Source organism: Sabethes cyaneus, chromosome 2 (assembly GCF_943734655.1).
Source record: "Sabethes cyaneus chromosome 2, idSabCyanKW18_F2, whole genome shotgun sequence".
Taxonomy (NCBI): domain Eukaryota; kingdom Metazoa; phylum Arthropoda; class Insecta; order Diptera; family Culicidae; genus Sabethes; species Sabethes cyaneus.
This window is the reverse complement of record NC_071354.1, coordinates 101,292,554-101,314,437: the sequence shown is the minus strand read 5'-3', so window position 1 is coordinate 101,314,437 and position 21,884 is coordinate 101,292,554. Positions and strand designations below refer to the sequence as shown.

General features: G+C 42.4%; 1 protein-coding gene across 1 annotated transcript in view; it reads right to left on the bottom strand.

The window, feature by feature from the left end:
* The window catches only part of LOC128735032 (uncharacterized), a 128,741-nt gene that overhangs the window by 79,731 nt on the left and 27,126 nt on the right, over positions 1-21,884 (bottom strand). The window contains exon 2 of the mRNA XM_053829491.1: positions 372-470. Within this exon, the coding sequence (XP_053685466.1) occupies positions 372-470 (99 nt within the window). The remainder of the gene's footprint in view (positions 1-371; positions 471-21,884) is intronic.

The following is a 21,884-nucleotide window of genomic DNA, read 5'->3' as shown; positions in this document are numbered from 1 at the left end:
AATTGCATCCCAAGTGGCGGTCTTTTCGGTTTAGTGCAATCTGCGGTTAATTCACGGTTGTTCGTAAGTGTCAACTTCAACGCAATGAGGATGGAAATTAATTGTGCATAAAGCCATAAATTTTCATTCCCAGTACGCTACCGCTATGTAGTTGTTGAGTGTTTATATCACTTGACAAACGCACCTGATAATAATAATAAGAGTGCACCACCGAACCATTGTTTGTGTGTCTTACAGGCATATAATCCACTAGTAGTGCTGTCGGTCGACCAATGGAAAATTAAATAGTAGGGATTTAGATAAAGAAAAACTGCCACGAAAAGTACAGGTCATGTTTTGAAATTTTTAACGTATAAATAAGCGAAACTCACCTGTTACTCTGCAGACTGTACTTAATATTAGGAAAATTGCAACGTAGGGAAAAAACAGGTTGGATAGCCTTCGTAACCGATAACTTATCCGTCTCCTTCCTGCAAATAAAAGAACAAACAAACGTATGAGAATTATCATAATAGATCATTTGTTGATCGTAAAGATACACTGCGTAATCATGTTTTTTTAGAAGGAAAAAAAAAGAATTACACGGAAACCATCGGCAAGCTAATTTTCTTTTCAGCTTGGCCCTAATTAATGATCGGAACAAGAGTTTAACGATTATGTTTCAACAGTACTGTTTCGTTTGTTTTATACATCATTCGAAATTTGTTCTAGAGAGGTAATTTGGTATGATACCCGTGAAAAATCCAGTCGCAATTACTAGCAGGGAAACAGTGCAGGTGAAAACCGAAGAACAACTAAAACGTTTATGTCTTGAGCGAGCCCGTCTAATTAAGCCGAGGCATGCCACGATCATCGACTCCCATTAAAATCTTAGGCCCATGGATGCGAGTCAGTTTCGTGGGCAGCGAAGAGGAATAGGCATGCAAATACATTCGCCGCCGCCGCAGCCTGGTGCTGGTGGAAATGCTAGGCATTCGTTGTGTGCGGTCTTCCAGCGTTCCAGCAGCAGTTCCAGTGACGAAGATACCATTTATGATTCACATGGGAGAATCTGAAGCTGTTGCAAGGTATCTTATATCTATTTTTAAGACTTAAAGCTAGCGATAAGTAGTAGTTAAATTGTGTAGCCACGATACTGTACGTGCATATTTTCCAAAAGGATAAAACGGGTGACCTCTCCATACCCGTAATTCTATATCAGCATTTAGCTTCAACCTATCAAAAATGTTCTTTTCTTTAAAAATGTTCTAAATTTTCTGATAATTATACACTACAATGCACATGCAACGCATGAAAAATTCAATTTGTAGTGGTTCTCTTATCCACTTCTTCGTTTATTTAATAATTTTTGTAATCTACGACTTACAGGCTTCATCAGTATCTATTTCTGAACTCGCAAAGGTTCGTAACTGTTAGAATAAAAAAACTGTTTCAACAAGACAACAAGTAAAACAACAAGTTTCGACTTTCCTTTATTCAAATTCCGTATTTAATTTCTTGTTCAAGCATTCATAAGCATTCGTTCGTTTGTAAGCAAGTGATCGCTTTACATGCGAGTTCTCATGTGATTAAAAGTGGAATACGACGCGTCGTATGAATTCGTCAGTGATTGTAGGGCCAATGTAAGCTATTTCAATCTAAAATTCTAAACCATGGTGGCCCCTACCGGTCCCAGAGCATGACCAACTAAACTGAGACAAAATTCTACGTAGCTATCTTCCCATGTTGGGAGCGGTGTACAACAGCATCTGACCTAGAGCAAGCGATTAATTTTTGAAATGCGGTGTCTCGGGTGTCAGACTAGGGCCAGTGGCCATAGAAAAGTAACATGCTGCAAATTATGTACTAGTAGTAATATAGAAAGTAACACGGAATAAAGTTAACGGTACAGGCATAGTGGAACGAACGATGTTTGGACACAATGTACATGAAATAGAGAATTCCTCTCGAACCAGCGCATGTATGTATCTTGGGCAAAAAGTTGCGGACAGACGCTGTATATATTTAACCTTATAGCGACCAAGAAAGCAAGGTGGACGAAGGTGGAGAAAGGTGAGCAGAACCAGTGTTGCGAAGCCCACACTCGTGTGGTCTAATTTTCTCACACACGCATACTCATTCTAACGAACACGCCGGCATAAGTAGAATCGAGGGCGAAGATGATGAAGAAAAAATAATGCAAAATTTGTATCCCAGCGCGCACCCAGTCTCATGTGCAGCTGATTCCCCATGAGTTTTTTGACTCGGAAAGAAGCTATGCAGGTGGACGATGCGACGTGCGCGAGTGTGTGGGTAGCAGAATGTCTGCACACAGTGTCCGGCGGCTGTTTCTTTTACGTCTGCGTGTGCGGTGTAAGCGTTGAATGCTATGTGTCTCATACTCTTTCGCGATTCTCGCTCGATTCGCAACATTGAACAGAACACTACACGTTGAGTATTTTGTCGGAGAAACAGCGACACAAACAAATTTAGTGCATCTGCATATACTTCAAAAATGCGGATCTCTCTCAACGTACCAGGAGGCCTTTTTTATTATTTAACGAGTAGGGAAAGCTGCTATCAGACACCTGAGAAGACAACTCAGGGAGTGGGGTTTGGTATCCCGACCCCCCTAAGAAGCGTAAAATCCTACTCGAGTCTCCAGCCTCAATCCCCCTGGCACCACCTTATCGGTATAACTTCAGGGAGGGGCTATTGTGCTTTACGCACACTCTTAGATAACTACTGGACTATGGTAGTTAGGCTGTTTATTCGCCGTTGATCGGCTTTCCAACGGTTTCGTAGCTCAAGTACGATCTGGGTAGCAGCCGCATTGACCGCTCCCCAGACGTCCGAGCTAGAACACATCCCCTTTGAACTAAGTTATCCGGAGTAGTGTCCTGTTCGCTCACTGCAATCATGTTGCTTCTCACGCCCGCGAAACGAGGGCATGTGAAGAAAGCATGTTCTGCAGTTTCCTCAACGTCCACGCATTCGGGACACGCGGGGGACTCCGCATGCCCAAGCTTGTGCAGATACTGTCTAAAACAACCATGCCTTGACAGAATCTGTGTCAGGTGGAAGTTGACTTCGCCGTGGCGCCTGTTGACCCATCCGGATAGTTCCGGGATAAGTCGATGTGTCCACCGGCCTTTTGTGGAATCAGACCATGCCCGCTGCCATGTGATCATCGAGGCCGATCTTGTGGTACTCCGTATGCCTCTAGTTCCACGTTGGTTGAAGCACTCTACGTCCTCGCTAATGATGATACCAATAGACATCATACCCGCTAAGAAGCAGATTGCGTCATGTGAAACTGTGCGATACGCACTCGCCACTCTTAAGCACATGAGACGATAGGTGCTTTCCAGCTTGGCTAGATAGCTTTTGGTACCTAACGCCGATGACCACACCGGTCCGCCATACCTGAGTATGGACTGGACCACGTTGGCTAAAAGCCTTCGCTTGCTGCCATATACCGCAGAGCTATTAGACATCATACGAGACAATGCCGAAATAGCTGTGAAAACCTTCTTGCAGACATAGTCGACGTGGCTCCCGAACTTGAGCTTGTCGTCGACCATGACTCCCACGAGTTGTGAGGACCGCGTTGACGAAATAGTGCAGTCCACGACGCTGATATTTGCTTGCTGCACCGACTTGCGGTTGTTCACCACGATAACCTCCGTTTTATGATGCGCTAGCTCCAGTTTCCTGGATCGCATCCAATCTTCAACAATGCTTATAGAGTGGGCAGCCGTCAACTCAACCTCTCGGATAGATTCACCGTAGACTTCCAAGGTGATATCGTCCGCAAAGCCGACAACCACCACCCCTACCGGGAATTTTAGCTTCAACACCTCGTCATACATGACGTTCCACAACACCGGGCCCAGTAAGGAACCTTGCGGAACCCCTGCGGTGATTGGAACGCACTTCTGACCCTCCTCCGTGTTGTAGCATAGCACACGATTCTGGAAATAATTTTCCAGAATTCTGTACAGCGACACCGGCACTTGGACGTTCCGAAGCGAGTTGGCTATGGAGTCCCAGCTAGCGCTATTAAACGCATTTCTCACGTCGAGCGTGACAACTGCGCAATAACGGATACCTGTCCTCTTGGGTTGAATTGCCACCTCGGCTGTCTTAGTGACAGACAAGATGGCATTCACCGTAGATTTGCCTTTTCTGAAGCCGAATTGGTTCCTTGACAGACCGTTTGTACACTCCGTGTACTATACGAGTCTGTTAAGGATAACCCTCTCCAGTACCTTGCCGGCAGTATCGATCAGACAGATCGGCCTATATGACGAGGGGACACTAGGAGGTTTTCCCGGCTTCGGAAATAAGACCAGGTTCTGTCGCTTCCATCTGTCTGGGAAGTGGCCATCTTCCAGGCATCTACTCATTACTGCCCCGAATAATTCGGGAGCCTCTAGAATAGCCGTTTTAATGGCTATATTCGGAATACCGTCTGGCCCCAGTGCCTTGCTCACCTTTAGGAATTTAGCGATCTCAATGAGTTCCTCGTTCGTAACCGTCACTTCCTCCCCGACCTCCAAACCGCCGTCGCCCACGTTACTTTGGATGTTCGGCTGGGAAGCCGACCATCCTACGCTATGGTCTGAGATACCAGGAGGCCTGGAACGGTACAATCTACGGTGTGTCTTATTTTAAATTGGTGTGTTTGTAAAAAAGTGACCAAAATGAATGTCCGTACATTATTGAAAGTGTGAGAAAATATTCACATGCGGGTAGTTCAAACTTTCATGTCGAATACAAACAGTTCAGATAGAAATGTGGCGAAAACACTAAATTGTGCAATATTTCATGCAACATACAAAAAACGTTAAGAGCACACACGTACAAAGTCCAAAAGGTGCTGAATCGTGATGAATGGCAGAAAACGGTGGGGAAACTACGTTCGCGGAAGCTCTACACCCAAAAAAATCACATTGCCTCGTTATCGATAGCGGAGCCTACGTGAAATCAGACTTCCGGCAGCTTTTCGGGTTCCAGTTTTTCACTGCTCGCCTTGTCCGACGTCACTAAGGACGTTGGTAAGCAGAAAATGTCAAAGTTTGCCAACAAATACATGATTTGCTTGATTGCAATTTGCTCATGTGAAAAGCGGAGCACTCCATTCGTGACAACTGGAACAGTTAAAGGACACCTGCCCAACCTAATGGAATGCCTTCAAAAGCGTGTACTTCCATTTCCGAGATGACACTATGGTCCTACGTTTATTTAGCCGTATTTAGCTTCGTGCCATTACTTGAAAGATGTTCTGGAGTGGCTTAAGGCTAACGATGTCAACGTCGTGCCAAAAAATCTTAATCATCCGAACGCGCCGGAACTGCCCATCTAACTTCGAGGTACGATGTTGATCTAACAAGCCGGTTTTAATTTAACCGGTTTTAATTCAATCTAACAATTTAATATCCGGTGGGTTTCGAGGAACAAAACGCAGAAAGCGACGCTGAACAGATGATTTATAACCCTTCTGTTTAAGGTACACCAAATAGCGAAGACATCCAGCTAGTGTTGGAGTGCGAGGCAGTCTTCAGTTGAGCGGATATGGGAGAATATTATTAGGTCATTGGCTATGATAATCGTGGTTCTTCAAGCAAAAGGTTCACGTTCAACACGTTCAATAGCGTAGGAATATGAGCGGTCCGAGATAACTGCCCTGCGGAATACTTGAGGTAACACAGAATGTATTGGATATGCAATCGCCGATAGCAACCATCAGCCGATGATCAGTTAGATAAGAACGGAACCATCGCAGGACAGGTCCGCTTGTCCCAAGTCTTTCGAGTTTAGCGATTGCAATTACGTGGCTGAGCTTATCAAAGGTGGCTGACAGGTCGGTACATATGACGTCGGTTTGCGTCATTGCAGACATGTTGTCGACGATGTACATAGTAAGGCACTGCAAATTCGTAGTAGTGAATCGTCCAGGGAGGTTTCCATGCTGATCAGCGCTCAAATATTGCTTGCAATGTGAAAAAATTAAATGCTTTTTTTCATTAAAGAATTCCCAGCGAATTTCCAACGTTTTTTCGGGCGACGAAAAATAAAATATCGAGTAACCGTTTCAGTTTCCGTCATTCATAAATGAAAATAACTCACGCAACGCATTGTTGTTATTCTGCAGCCGGGAAAACTTGCGTAACCTACAGAAATTTTGCAGAATAACATTTGTCATGCTGTTCTACAAAAATACATACGCGCTAGCTTCGTAAACATTATTGTGATTTTTAGTTCGGACAATGAAAAATTTTGATGGACGGATTTTAAAACGGTACGACGAATTTAAGATATAAAGTCAGTTGCGTAATTTCAATCAAATGCTTTATTAATCACTTTTTAGTGAATTCAAAGGGCACGGATCGGAAGGTAAGTGTGTTTGAGTCAAATCAGCAGCAGAGCTTTTGGAGTATTCATTAAATTCACCTAAGAAATGATGAAAATTAGAGTGGCTTTCCTTACTATGACGGGAATTAGAAATAAACCCTACATGTTCAGCTTAAGAATTAATTAGGCTTTTTACTTTCTAGTTACGAAAATGTCGATTCCCGCGAAGGACTGATGTTTCCTCTAACGGTATATTCTCTTTCGCTTTCTGGTTCGTTGTATGAAATGCCAGCTATGGAAGAATTAAGCAATATGCTCACAGCTGAATTTGGTTCACATCGCATAGCAACAGAGACAGCGCGTATAATAGCGAGAGAAATTCATATGTGAGTTTGGCACATGTGATCAAAGTTGAAATTTCATGTGCTTGAAATCTCATTGAGTTTTTTGCTGCTATGAATTTCTCAACACTGCACTGGAGATGAACTGCTGAAATACGAGCTACAGTGGTCTAAGCAAACAAGAGATGTCCTTTTTCAGGAAAGTGAATGGAATTACATCTGGCCCGGGATTGAAGGAGGACTTCAGTTGCGTAGCGGCAATGGAGGCATATGTCTGTAGAATTTGAAGCAGTTTCATCGCGATACGTCATAGAGGAGGACAGCCCACATTCCTTGCATTGCTCGTTCACAAACTTCCAGGAAGCTTTGGGGTGCAACATGAGTGTCTTCTAAGTCCTACGTTGATATCGCTGAAAACAAACACGAGTGACCCGCTTTAACTCGTGATTAACTCGATCGTAGTGATGTTGTAGTGAAAGGATACGGTGTCTGGAATGAGGTGTTGTAATGAGAGGGTACGTTGTCGTAGAGGGGCTATTATATGAGTCTTTGCCATGAAGCCTGCACTTCATCGCGGTACAGACGGATGAACGACGGAGTCTATCACCAGTCAAAAGTCGTTGGCAACCCTATCAGGAGAGTAAGAAGCCTATTAAACTACAAAAGTTTGGATTTTAGCTAAAAAAAAATCTGAATTTAGTGTAAGCGATGTGTTTGTGTTTGAGCGACGTCGGGATGAAGATCTCTGTTTCTTGATGATCCCAACTCCGAACTTTTTCGGAGCACAGCACAACAATACTCTTTGGTGGTTGTTCAAATATGTTGTGCATATTCGAACTTATTTTAGCATTTTTATGGCCGCTTTGAGCGTGGCTCGCGTGCAGTACTCTGACAATACGAATGGCTATAAATGTTAGGAGTAACAGAAAACAATTTACTTTTTATGTTTGTTTATAGTGGTATATAAACGACTGAGCATCAGTTCCGTTCAATATTCTACAACTTCAAGCATTATTCTTTGTTTTTTTTTCAGAAAAAAATTATAACAAATAACTTATTTTTTATAATTATAATAGCCTAAAATTGTATAGTTGTGGTTGTGAGGATATATTGTAGAGCAACATTGTTGGTTGGTTGAAGGAATTTAAAACAGTTATAACCGGAAGCGCCCACGCCCTTAAACGGCGAAATAGCAACTATTGAAGTGCGAACTGCAGAAACCACATGGATTGTACCACAACAGATCACTAGCAATCAGTAAATGTTTCTCCGTGTTAATTAAACGTTCATATCGCTTCTCACGTGGGACGCGGTACAATGATTTCTGTATTTTCTAGTAATATACATTCGTTAGTCTCTTCTGCCACTTACATTGATAAAACAATATCCAATGTAAATATGCGCTTATCCCGTACCCTCGCCGTCCGTCGAGAGGCTGAATACTTATTTTCAATTTGTAAACACGATAAACCCATTTCCTTTCACGAGCTAAGAATGAACGAATGATGTACCTGTTCGCACCCCTTTCTCCAATCTTCGTGCGAGCCTGTTCAGCAATCTAGATGGATTGCCAGAGGTTGTTAACTTGATGCATGGGGTGAGAAAAAGTCATGGTTCTTCACGCCTGAGTCGTTCAAAATGGTGACTTCCGAGACATGCCATAGAGAAAAATAGATAAACGTAGAAAAAAAATCTCCCTTCTAGCCAATTCGTTGCCATACCGCAATGAAGCAGTAAACATAAAAAACTAACGCTGCCGACTTAAGAGCATTAGAGAAGTACAATTGTCTTTTCTGTTACTTCTCTGATTGCCACTGTTTATAATGTTTGGCAGAAAACACCGATTATATCAGTTTGTCGTCGTCGTGGGCTGTGTTATTACTTCAAAACTACATTTGAAATTAGCCACCGTGGAATAGACAAGTAGGTACCTACATTACTAACGATACATGCTAAGAAAAAATCCCAGCCTTTTTGACACATCATTTTTCCTTATACCTTCTTACGAAACCAGAGAAGAAAATTGAGCTATTGTGAATAACGGCGGCAGTCATTCTAAGTAATTGCTTGCCTTCTTCAGGTCACCCTAGTAGGACCTTAGCAGCTACATTCGTTCTCCCCAGAAGGTCCAGTTTTCAACCGATATTATCCCCTCTAAGGTCTACATCATTTTTAGCTGCGCAAAATTCACTAAAATGGTCGTAACTTTTTTATCTTTCAATATTTTTTCACCAAAATTGGGGGATTTCCCGAAAATCTTTCCTATTTTCATAATGGCCATATATCTTATGGCCCCGGAGTTATTCCGGAGTTCCTTGGGGGACCGCGACATGACTTTTTTAGATAAAGTTGCCAATCAAATTTTAAATATTTGGTAACTTTATCTAAAAAAGCCATGTCGCGGTCCCCCAAGGAACTCCGGGGTCATAAGACATATGGCCATTATCTATAGATATTATGAAAATAGAAAAGATTTTCGGGAAATCCCGCAAATTTGGTGAAAAAATATTGGAAGATAAAAAAGTTACGACCATTTTAGTGAATTTTGCGGAGCTAAAAATGATGTCGACCTTAGAGGGGATTACATATGAATGATTGAAGAGAATCATCAAAGTTTTTTTTTCTTTTGAAAGGAAACTTGAAATCAGTTATAATATGGTGTCATAGCCTTTATTCAAACTTTACAAAAATACAATTTTTTGTTTGTGTAAAACTAAAAAACTTTAATTATTTTACTTAAATCAAGGGATGGAATTAACCATGGGAATTAGTTATGCCATACAATCGTACACAATAAGGTTATCACATCATGCAATTTAACAATCATGTGCGCGATAATTTTTCCCTACCTAGAGGGGTGGCTGCTCAAATATTAAGATAAAACCAAGTAATGTTCAGCGAAGTTATAAATTTTAATTTTAAAAGTTGAAAGATAAAATTTTCAGCATCTAACGGACATTTTATTAGACCGCAAATTAATTCGCCAGAGTCAGGTCTCCAACAAGCCAACCTGGAGCGACACTCATCATCCCTCGTTGCTGATATCGTCACCAGTTATTAATGATTGTCCCGCCCAAGTAACAACTTGAGTTTTATTATACTCTTATGGTGGCCTTCATGACCAATTTTAGTCTTAAATACCATCATAAGAGTAGAATAAAACCCAAATTGTTACTTGGGCGAGAAGCACTTGCCACCCGAAATTGAACACCGATAACACAGGTCTGCATCAAAAAAACTACATAGTATTTTTCAACTGATTCTTATAGATTTTTGTACACTGAATTCAGGAAAAATAATAAAAATTGTCCATCACGTCACGTGTTCATGTAATACTTGTTGAATAATCTTGAAAGTTGGTTTTTGACATAAAAATGCCAGAAATATCCCGGATATAAATTACATTGAAAATTGATTTGTACATCAGAATTGTATTTATTAATGTAAACCCTTCCATGTTTTGGAAGAAAACCAATACGATGGAGAAACTATGGAGAATATTATTTTAAAGCAAATTTGGTGCGCTCAAATACACCCACTTGCGCTCAGTCGACTGTACTGCCTTATAGAAGCAAATTTGATAAAAGTCAGGTATGAAATATTTGTAGAACTGAATGCAATCTACAATCTTTCTGAATTGAGTACTCCATTACTTTTGTATTTACGTGGTAATATTATTGCAACTTTATCCTTAGCTCAAACAAACGTTCTATTTATAAAACAAGCCTTAAAGGCCGTCTTTATTATAAATGGAAAAAATAATGCATTACTCTATTCAAGAAAATTGTAGACTATATTCAGCTCCACAAATGCTTCTTACATATCTTTTATAGATTTTGCTTCTGTGAGGTACAGCAGTTGAATTTGCGTAAGTGAGCGTACCTGAGTACATGACCCCGTGTTGAAGGACAAAAAAATGAATAAAGATAAAAATTTCAGTTCAGTATTTTTCCTGTATTTATTAAGTAAAAATTTACTGAAATAACAGAAAAAGATTTTATTTAGGATTTTTAATACGAATCTGTGATAATAATTTTTCCGTCTAATTTGTGACTTTTCCATATAAGAAGTATAATTTGCAAAAAATATGTACGTGATGGAGAAAAACGGAAATCAGTTTTGGATTCAGTATCCCAAAAAACATATGATTCACCTAAAATATCTCATGCATTTGAAAAAAATTTTTATTTTTGCAGACCTGTGTAATTGAATTATCGCAAAATATATATTGACTTGTTCTCACAGTATTTAATGAACTTTGATTGGGAAAACTTATTTGGTATGAAAGAGTTAAATGGTATGGCCAGTTTATTTTTCCGGACATATTTAGGCTGGTGATGCAAAAATGTCTGGAGGGTAGCCACTTTCCAGTCCGATGGAAGGCACAGAAGCTGATGTGGTAACCTAAACCAGGAACACTATCGGAAGATCCGGCTTCGTATAGGCCTATATGTTAGTTGGACATGCTCGGTCAATTCCTAGAGATAGTCATCCTTAACAGATTGACGAGATATACGGAGAGCGAGTACGGACTGTCGGACAAACAATTAGGTTTTCGGAAAGGAAAGTCCACAGTGGAATTGAGAGAGCCGAGAAACCGTCGATGCAGAAGCGGCGGGGAGACCGTTACTGCGCCGTGATAACGATAGATATCAAGAACGCCTTTAACAGTGCCCGGTTGAAAGCCATTGCCGTAGCACTGCACAGAATGAGGGTTCCCGACTACCTATGCAGAATTGGTAGGAGCTATTTCTAAAATCAGGTGCTGGTTTACGATACATCAGAAGGACAAAAGTCCATCAGAATCACGGCGGAAGTTCCTCACGGTTCCAACCTTGGTCCAACGCTTTGGAATCGAATGTACAACGACCTGTTAACATTAAAGCCGCCGAAATGTGTCGAGATTGTTGACTTTGCAGGCGATGTAGTGCTAACGATCAGAGGTGAATCGCTGCAAGAGGTGAAAATGCTGGCTACTGAGGCCATAAACAAGATAGCAAACTGGAAACATAGTGACACTCCAGTTAACCCACCACAAGACGGAAGTAGTAACGGTTAGTAGGTGTAAAGCATGGCAGCAGGCACAAATTTCCGTCGGAGAGTATGTAATAATCTCGCAACGATTGTTGAAATACCCGAAGTGGTGTTTGACGACCAGCTGAGTTTCAATGGCTATGTTGAGTAGGCGCTTGTGAGAAGGCGGCGAAGGTCATCAACGCGTTAGCTAGGCTAATGCTGAACAATTTTGGGCTAAGAAGCAGTAGAAGACGTCTGCTGGTCAGTGTATCCTCGTCGATACTAAGGTATGGCGGTCCCGCTTGGATTGCAGATCAAAAAATTAAGCGTAATCAAGCGAAGCCGGACAGTACATTCAAACTCATGGCCATCGAAGTAGGTAAAGGATTATCTTGTCAGAGGCAGTGTGCGTCATGCCGGAGTGATTCCATCGGTATAACTTTGGAGGAGGATAGTAGGTGTTACAGGGGGAGGGAAATCAGAGACATTAGGAAACTGGTGCGAGCAGGGACTGAAACAGTTACATTTTTTCTATACATTTACCAGCATGCAGTGTCATGTAAGACTCTCAAACAATATCATTGCTCTGTACTGTACCTGTATCAGTGCCTATCTCTTGAAAGTGTCGGGAGTAGTCCAAATACGTTCATGATAATAAGTAAATATTTTCTTACATGAGTTGACCAGTCACAAAAAATGTCGTATAGAAATGACATGCATTCGTCGCTTTTTGCTTACAGTTGTAGTTAGAATAGTATGGACAAGCGATAGAGAATAAGGTATAATTATTGATGCGGTTCTGATTTAGTATCTATGTATTGAAAACTATTTAATTTTTGCACTATTTTTCTGTTGAACATTACTTTTAGGATCTGCTAAGAATAGATGCAGTAGAGTTCGGTTTCATTTTTGAATGTGGTACATGGCAATAACTGCCTGTGTGAAATTACTCAAAGTAGTCATTATAGAGAATATTCTTATTTCAAACCACGTGGTTTGGGGGAAATCTGTATGTTGTGCTTACGTGCGCAATAACAAAAGAGAATACAAAAAAATGTGTTCCAAGAGCGGTGAGAAATTCTCTACCATTCCGAAGGGTGTGCGACACGTAGAACAAAAGATGTTTTCGTTGTACTAGCATTTCTCTTTGGTGCTTGGGTACGAATAAAAAATCGCAAAAAAGGCAAATGGCTTCAAATTTTTGGCACCAACCAGCACATTTAATGACCCTGGGTGCGACTGGTCTCAATGGTTAAGTGACAGCCACAGTTTGACAAGGCGGCGAACGGTAGATGGATCCATAGATTAACACCAAATGGGTGAACAGAAAGCACGGTGAAATTAACTTCTGTCGAAGCTGCAACGAGAATGGAGAAATGAGTACGACTAGGCAACAGCGAGTTGCGTACAGCACAAGCAACTGAAGCGGCCGGATAGAGTATCGGTATCGAGAGATATTCTATCGCCGGGCAAATGGCTTTGTAAATTGGCTGATAAATGGCTTGGTAATGCGTACCATCGGTGCCTTGTGCACTGGGCATAAAATAGACCCCACAGTGGTTCATAGCCTCTTACCTAGCAACTCCTACCCCAACCTCCTCGTGGTACCAGCCGGGATACGAGCAACCTCGGGTGGAGATCGGGTAACCAACCCCGGTGGAAACCAAGGTCGTATGCTGACAGGGGGGAGGGCTCCTTCGAGCTACGTTGGCCCTCCGGCGATACTGTGGGGTTGGTTGCGGGCTTTGCAAGCCTGAACCACTAAAAAAACCAAAGCAATGGACTCCGTAAGTAATAATAATAACTCTAATCGGAACAATCGGCAAAGACCCAGGCGACGAAAACGGACTAACGATTGGAAATTAGGAACATGGAACTGTCGGTCTCTAAATTTCCTCGGAAGTACCCACGTGCTTTCTAAAGAAGTGAAGAGCCGCAAGTTCGACATCGTAGCGCTGCAGGAGGTATGCTGGAAAGGAACGATGGTACGTACGTATAGAGATGGTCATGCCATCTACCAGAGCTGCGGCAATACACACGAGCTGGGCACAGCTTTTATAGTGATGGGCGAGATGCAGAAGCGGGTGATCGGGTGGTGGCCGATCAACCCCCGAATGTGCAGATTAAGAATAAAGGGCCGATTCTTCAATATAAGCATAATTAACGTGCACAGCCCTCACCTCGGAAGTACCGATGATGACAAAGACGAATTCTACGCGCAGTTGGAGCGTGAATACGACCGCTGCCCAAGACATGATGTCAAAATTATCATCGGGGACTGTAATGCTCAGGTTGGTCAGGAGGAGGAATTCAAACCGGTGATTGGACGGTTCAGCGCTCACCCGCAAACGAACGAAAACGGCCTAAGACTTGTCGACTTCGCCGCCTCCAAGAACATGGCCATACGTAGTACCTTCTTCCAGCATAACCTCTACCATCGGTACACCTGGAGATCACCCAACCAGACAGAATCACAAATCGACCACGTTCTGATAGATGGTCGGCACTTTTCAGACATTATCGACGTCAGAACCTATCCGGGCGCTAACATTGATTCGGACCACTACCTAGTGATGGTAAGGATACGTCAAAAACTATCTGTTGTGAACAACATACGATACCGCCGCCCGCCACGGTATAATCTAGCGCGACTGAAGCAACCAGAGGTCGCCGAAAACTACGCGTTATCTCTCGAAACCGCGCTGCCGGAAGAGGGAGAGCTGGATGAAGCCCCTCTTGAAGACTGTTGGAATGCCGTGAAAACAGCCATTAACAGCGTAGCGGAGAACGTCCTAGGCAGTGTGGCACCGAATCGACGTAACGAATGGTTTGACGAGGAATGCCAGCAGATATTGGATGAGAAGAACGCAGCGCGGGTACAAATGCTGCGTAGAGCCACCCGTCAGAATGTGGAGCGATACAAACAGAAGCGGAGGCAGCAAACCCGACTCTTCAAGGAAAAGAAGCGCCACCAAGAGGAGAAGGAGTGCGAAGAACTCGAACAGCTGTACCGCTTTCACGACACACGGAAGTTCTATCAGAACCTCAACGGATCTCGCAAAGGCTTCGTGCCGCGGGCCGAAATGTGCAGAGATAAAGATGGAGGTATCTTGACTGATGACCGTGCGGTGATTGAAAGGTGGAAGCAGCACTACGATGAACACCTGAATGGCGTGCAGGCGGAAGACCATGATAGCGGAGGAAGTGACCACATTGGTGCAGCAAGCGACGAAGATGTGCCACCCCCATCGATAAGGGAAGTTAAAGAAGCCATCCAGCGGCTGAAGAACAACAAAGCAGCGGGAAAGGATGGCATTGGAGCGGAACTTATTAAAATGGGCCCGGACAAGTTGGCCGGCTGTCTGCATCAATTGATTGTCAAGATTTGGGATACGGAACGACTACCGGAGGAGTGGAAAGACGGGGTTATCTGCCCTATCTACAAGAAAGGTGATAAGCTGGATTGTGAGAACTACCGAGCCATCACTATCCTGAATGCCGCCTACAAAGTGCTGTCCCAAGTCCTCTTTCATCGACTATCGCCAATAGCCAATAGATTTGTGGGAAGTTACCAGGCCGGCTTCATGGAGAGTCGGTCTACAACAGACCAAATCTTCACCCTGCGGCAGATCCTCCAGAAGTGCCGCGAATTCCGAGTCCCCACGCACCACCTGTTCATCGATTTCAAAGCCGCATATGATAGCGTAAACCGACAAGAGCTATGGAAAATTTTGGACGAAAACGGCTTTCCGGGTAAGCTTACTAGACTTATCATGGCTACGATGGATGGGATCCAGTGCTGTGTGAGAATCTCGGGTGGATTGTCGGACCCATTCGAATCTCGCAGGGGACTTCGACAAGGAGATGGTCTTTCCTGCCTGCTATTCAACATTGCGCTTGAAGGTGTTATAAGGCGAGCGGCGATCGAAATGCGGGGCACGATTTTCAATAAATCCAGTCAATTTATCTGCTTTGCTGACGACGTGGATGCTGTCGGCAGAACATTTGAGGCGGTGGAAGATCAGTACACCAGACTGAAACGCGAAGCAGAGAAGATTGGATTGCAGATAAATACGTCTGCTGGCGGGCGGGACCGAGCGCGACAGGGCTCGCTTGGGCAGCACCGTGGTAATCGACGGGGATGAGTTCGAGGTAGTCGACGAGTTCGTATACCTTGGCTCGCTGGCAACAGAGGACAACAATACCAGCCGTGAGATTAAAAGACGCATTATCAGCGGAAGTCGGGCCTACTACGGACTCCACAAACACTTGCGGTCGAACAATCTGAGCCCCCGTACAAAGTGCACATTGTACAAAACGCTAATTAGACCGGTTGTCCTCTACGGGCACGAAACGTGGACATTGCTAGAAGAGGACCTACGAGCACTCGGAGTTTTCGAACGGCGGGTGCTAAGAACCATATTTGGCGGAGTGCAAGAGAACGGTGTATGGAGGCGAAGAATGAACCACGAGCTCGCGCGTCTCTACGGCGAACCAAGTATTCAGAAAGTGGTTAAAGCTGGACGGATACGTTGGGCAGGACATGTTGCTAGAATGCCGGACAACTATCCTGCAAAAATGGTCTTCGCATCAAATCCGGTAGGAACAAGACGAAGAGGGGCACAGCGAGCGAGGTGGCAAGACCAGGTGGAGCGAGATCTGGCGAGCACTGGGTGCCCGCGGAACTGGAGATCAGTTGCCATGGACCGAAACAGATGGAGAAATTATACTGCGCAGGCCTTGTCATAAGACGTTAGGCCAATTAAGTAAGTAAGTAAGTCTATCGCCGGGCAACTCTCTGTCGGAATAGAGTAAATCCGTCGGCGGGGATTATTCTAGTAGTAACTACGAACGCACACTGGTGATCGTGAAGGGATGGAAGTCAAGTTGGTCGCCGTTCCTACCTCGGTGCACGTTTCAACAGGTACAGACGAAGTGCAAAGGCACACCCTCCTCTCGGAGCAAAGCTTAAAAGTAGTTTCGGGAGGGCAGGGAATAGATGGTGGAGTAAGGAGTTTTTTTTGTGGGAAGGCAAGGCACAAAGTACAAACTGTGAATCATACACGGTGCCATCACACTGCAGGTCAGCCTTTGAAGGTTTTTCTCCTTTCTATAACAAAAATACTCACTCACTAATTCGTTCACTCACGTGTCTCATTCACTCACTTGTCTCAATCACTCGCGTGGATTCCGCATTCATGTGTCTCACTTACTCACCCGTCTCACTCACTCACGTGTGTCGCTCATTCACATGTCTCACTCAATCACTTACTCATTCACTAACTTACTCACTCACTCAAATGAATCTCTCTGTCTCTCTGTACTGTTTTATAGCCATAGGGTAAACATTATCACTTTATTAAATTGATTTTTGTCTATTGACTTCATGAAATCCTGATAACTTTGATACATAATATTAACCATTGGACATTCGTTACTTTCTTCGAACATAGGGCGAAATTTGTGACCGCCAATGTAAAAAAAATTGAAAAGAAAAACGTAATTTGATATAAGACATTTTCGCACCTTCGAGTACAACTTTTTGAAATGATAAATTGTCTTATATCGAGGTTACAGGGATGTATTTAAATATCGAAATCACCTCGTCACCCGCATAAGGGGTTTATTGTAATAATAAAGTGACTTCATCTATAGTATATTTTGACTAGATGGTACCAAGTGCAATTAACAGTAGTTTAGAAAAAGTTTCTTACCATTTGCTTAATCGAAAACATAAACAGTTAACCGCGACGCATGAAACTCAAGTGTGTGATATGCGGCGTGTTGTTTTGGCTGGTCGTCGCTATAAATTAAAAGTTTTACACTGCCTGCCTGGCCGACGGTCATGCGGCGGCGCTGATGTCATTCATAAACTCTAGGGAATGAGCATATTAAAAGACGGTGCCAAATGACAAATTGTCAGACGCTCCGGTTGGAAATTATTGCAAACGAGACATTTCCCTCGCACACAGGCGGCTGCTGTGCGACCGATGATGGTCTAGCTTAGTATATTCAAAAAGAATGAAACAATTCCATTTTTTTAAGGCAATGCCATATGGCACGGTCTAGTCAGTCAGTGGAAAGGTTTTCTAATCCACACAATTGATAGTTTCCGCGAGAGAGATGTATTCTGCTGTGGCGAGACGGTATAGTTAGTTGATGTAACTAAACTGAATGTCATCTACAGTCGAACTAAACTTCTGGTGGATAACGAAACATAACTGAAAACCGAGGCTACCGGCCTCACCGGGGATGGGCATGAGCAATCTTATTGCCAGCTTCTGCTAAAATTGGATAAGTTTTCTTATTTTTTATTTTTAAGCTTCTGCTGGAACTCAATCCAGACCAGCTTTCGGCAGCCCAATTCCCATTGGCATCAAAGCTGTAAGTTTATCCAAATTATGTTCCAAAATAAACGACACATTTTTCTATTGTCGTAAAAGTTTCTTTTGCCGATAAAGTTAAATTTGTAAAATATAAATTTGTTAATTAAGGAAAGGATCAGAAATACTTCTAAATACAATGGATTAATTTCAGATGAATTCTATGACAATAACAAGCATATATGGTAACGTCATGATATGTACCTATGCATATTTAAATTATCATCATGTGCGACGATTACTGTTTGCACTGATTACATATCACTTAAGTGTACCAAGTTCTTTTTTACGTCTCAATGGTTAAGATTGTTATCATTGTACCACGCAAGCATTCCGTTGTTGGTACTGTTTTTTCCGACCATAGCGATTCTACATATATACATACCTGATGGGTGGGAGCTTATAACACCTGCCACTCCCTGCGACTAATTGGGAACTAGATTCTGCATTGGATAAGAGTTTTAATTTGCATACATACATAAACTGGAATGAAACTTCTTGTTTGCGGCTCATCACCGTCACATTAAAAAAACTGTTTGTACATGTTTAATTTCGAAACCCATCAGGCAACGGCGATATTAGTCAACTGGCTGATTTGCGTCCCTGGAACGTGCCCTTGTTGGTTTGTTAAATACATACTATTATCACCTGGTTATCACAGTGTCAATATGTGACTAACACCTAGCGTGCGAACGAGACTGACCTAAAGGCTAAAGGCGCCATATAGTTTGTTTGTTACCAGCAGAGCTCTGAAGAACGATGCGATGGTAGTATAATGTGTTAATGATGTCAACTTTCTATTATCCAGTCTTATCGATTGACGTTTTCGGTAATGTATTATGCATAAATAATAATGAGTAATCTTCCCTGCGGTTAACTGATTTGTGTAAATTCATTTTGCATAATAGGGTTTATTTCTAATTCCCGTCGTAGTAAGTAAAGCCATTCGAATTTTCATCATTTGTTGGATGAATTTAGTGAATACTCCAAAAGTTCTTGTGCTGTTTTGACTAAAACACACTTACCTTCCGATCCGTGAACTTTGAAATCACTGAAAAGCGATTATTAAAGCATATTAGTGATATTACGCAACTGACTTTATTTCTTAAATTCGTCGTACCGTTTTAAACCCGTCCATCAAAATTTTTCATCGTCCGTACTAAAAATCACAACAATGTTTACGAAGTTAACGCGCATGTATTTGTGTAGCACGGATGACAAATGTTATTCTGCAAGATTTCTGCAGGTCTGGCAAGTTTTCCTGGCTATAGAATAACGACAATGCCTTGCGTGAGTTATTTATGACTGACGGAAATTAGAACGATTAGTCGCCATTTTCGTTTTCGTCGCACGAAAAAACGTAAGAAATTTGGCTGGTAGCACTTCTTTAATGATAAAAAGCATTTTAATGGATCTCAGCTCACTTTGATTGATCGCGTATGATAGACAACTAACTAAAATATTAAGGAATAACTAGTTTTGCATTGTATGTCATAAAAGTACTGATATTTTTAATAGTTCGTGTTGGATAGGACGGGAATAGGCAATTACGACGAAGCAGCAACATACCCTAGTGTACGATATTAATATTCAACGTATTATAGGATAATTGGCAAAAACAGAAAATTACAGTCATCCCAATAGCCTTCTGATCTTTATAGTGCTTGTAGGAGTAAAATATTTTAATAAACAAAAGCAATAAGTATTTCCCATTCAACTGCGTCTCTGAATACTACAACCAGCATAGGCGTTAGGCGCTGCTGATTGGACCAGCATAACAGCTGAGCTGGAAGCGGTTGTTGTTTGTTCGCCTTTTCTGGAATAAGTGACACAACTGCTGTAAAATTTATTCATTCCAATATTGCTCAGTGCCTCCGGTCTTCGGGAAATGCAAACGTTCCCATGACATCGTACCCAACATATTAGTAGCTGCAGGCCGCTACGCTGCAATAACCGAAAGACTTGTTGCATGCGCGCGTCGCATTCACTCCTTCTCTAGTTCTATTAATAGCTTAAAAATCCGTTTCCCAAGAGCACCTATTTAACGCACTTCACTTCAGCCGTCATCCCTAAATTTTGTGACGTTAATGCCGTTTTCTCATCCGGGTCACATTTCGAAAATGCAGACGAAGTGTAGGATGTCAGACTTATTCTCCCGCGAGATTATCATGCGCTGTAAAAATGTTCCGATTTGGCTTACATTCTTTATCTGCCTTGGGGTAGATAAAATGTGGGTCATTGCAATGGATAAGCCGAAAAAATTTATCCCACCTCTGTAAATTTTCCAGAATCGACTGCGGGGGAACCACCCGATTCCCATTGAGAATTTAAGATTGTGCCTGGTACCTGGTTGATTGTAAAATATTCCAGACTGTGTTTATCATTCCGTAAATTCCATTCGCGATAGAGCGAATTCGCGGCACCGGCAGTATAACCGTGCCTCACCTGCTTCAATCTGTGCTTGTTTATTGCACAACTGAACAATCGTCCCGGCAACGTGCGAGGGCGCGAGGTGGTGGTAGAAGCTGATGCAACCAGCACCCGAGTTAGCGAATATTTCACAAGCGCTAGCCACAATGGTGACGACAGCGATAATTTCGAAAGGTGATTAGAGAATCTTCCCTGCGCCGACAACAAATCCGTAATGCCGTAAATTAAGTAGCACTTTATAACTCAATGTGTTCACACTTCTTGAGTCTGCAATGGAATCATGGTAGATAAAGTGTGATAACAATGTAGTTCTTCAGTTGCATTTACTATTTTCCTAAACACAAGTCTGGGAAGGGACCGCCTAAAGATAGAGGAAAAATGCGGAAGAATTTTATTGTATATGTATGGTACATATTGCGCAAAAAACAACTCAAACAGTGACCTCAAAAGTAACGTTTAGCTCAACAGTAACAATTCAATCTTCACCCATTTTCCAATGGATGGCAAAGTAGATTAATTTCGAAGGTAGATAATTGTGAAAACGAAGGATACGAAAACGACAGCATGAACTGCATGGGCACGTCATCGCAACGCAAGGTAAAGCTAGAGAAAATACGTGTGAATTAGTCAGTTCCCATGATCAGTGCCGGTAGTTTGCCAGTGGCTGCAGTAGGTAATATGCAATAAAACCTGGAACTGCGAAAACTTGGCACCAGCTTGGTCCGGTTACTGTTGTGTGCAGGAGCGGAAGAGAAGATACTGTAACCACTTTCCAGTTTCCACAGAAGATCAATACAAGATCCGGCATTATGGAAATAGGCTGGAACAGAATGATCATAGCGCAAAAGCAAAAGGAAGATCGCAACAAGAAAAAGTAGAAAGTATAGAAAACATCGATTCCAAGACAGGAAGAAGTAGTCGACGATATGGTGGGAAAATTTCTTTCGGTTAGAAAGGAAGAAAATAAAACAGAAAGGATCTTAAAGGCGGACAAGTTACGGTTGATAATTCACCTATCAGGATGAAGCAGGTTATTGTAAAGTGCTCACTCATTACCTGATAGCCACTTGAAGCGATTCGATTTTATTGTAATGTAATAGTATAGCGAAGGCAATATAAAACAGTGAAATTGCATCTGAATTGTGATTATTTGCAATAAACTTCGAACAACAATTCTTAAATATATGCAGCAAACTTCACAACGATTCCATAGTGCAGATGAAGTAATCGGCAGCCGATCCCGACATTTCAATTTGACGTACAAAAGCACCAGCAGCGTTTCATGTAGGATGTAGGTAACAGAACAACTTTTCCTCAAGCCCTCACCGACGACGTTTTATCGCCCTCTTTGAAGGGTTCCGATGTGACAAGTATTGAG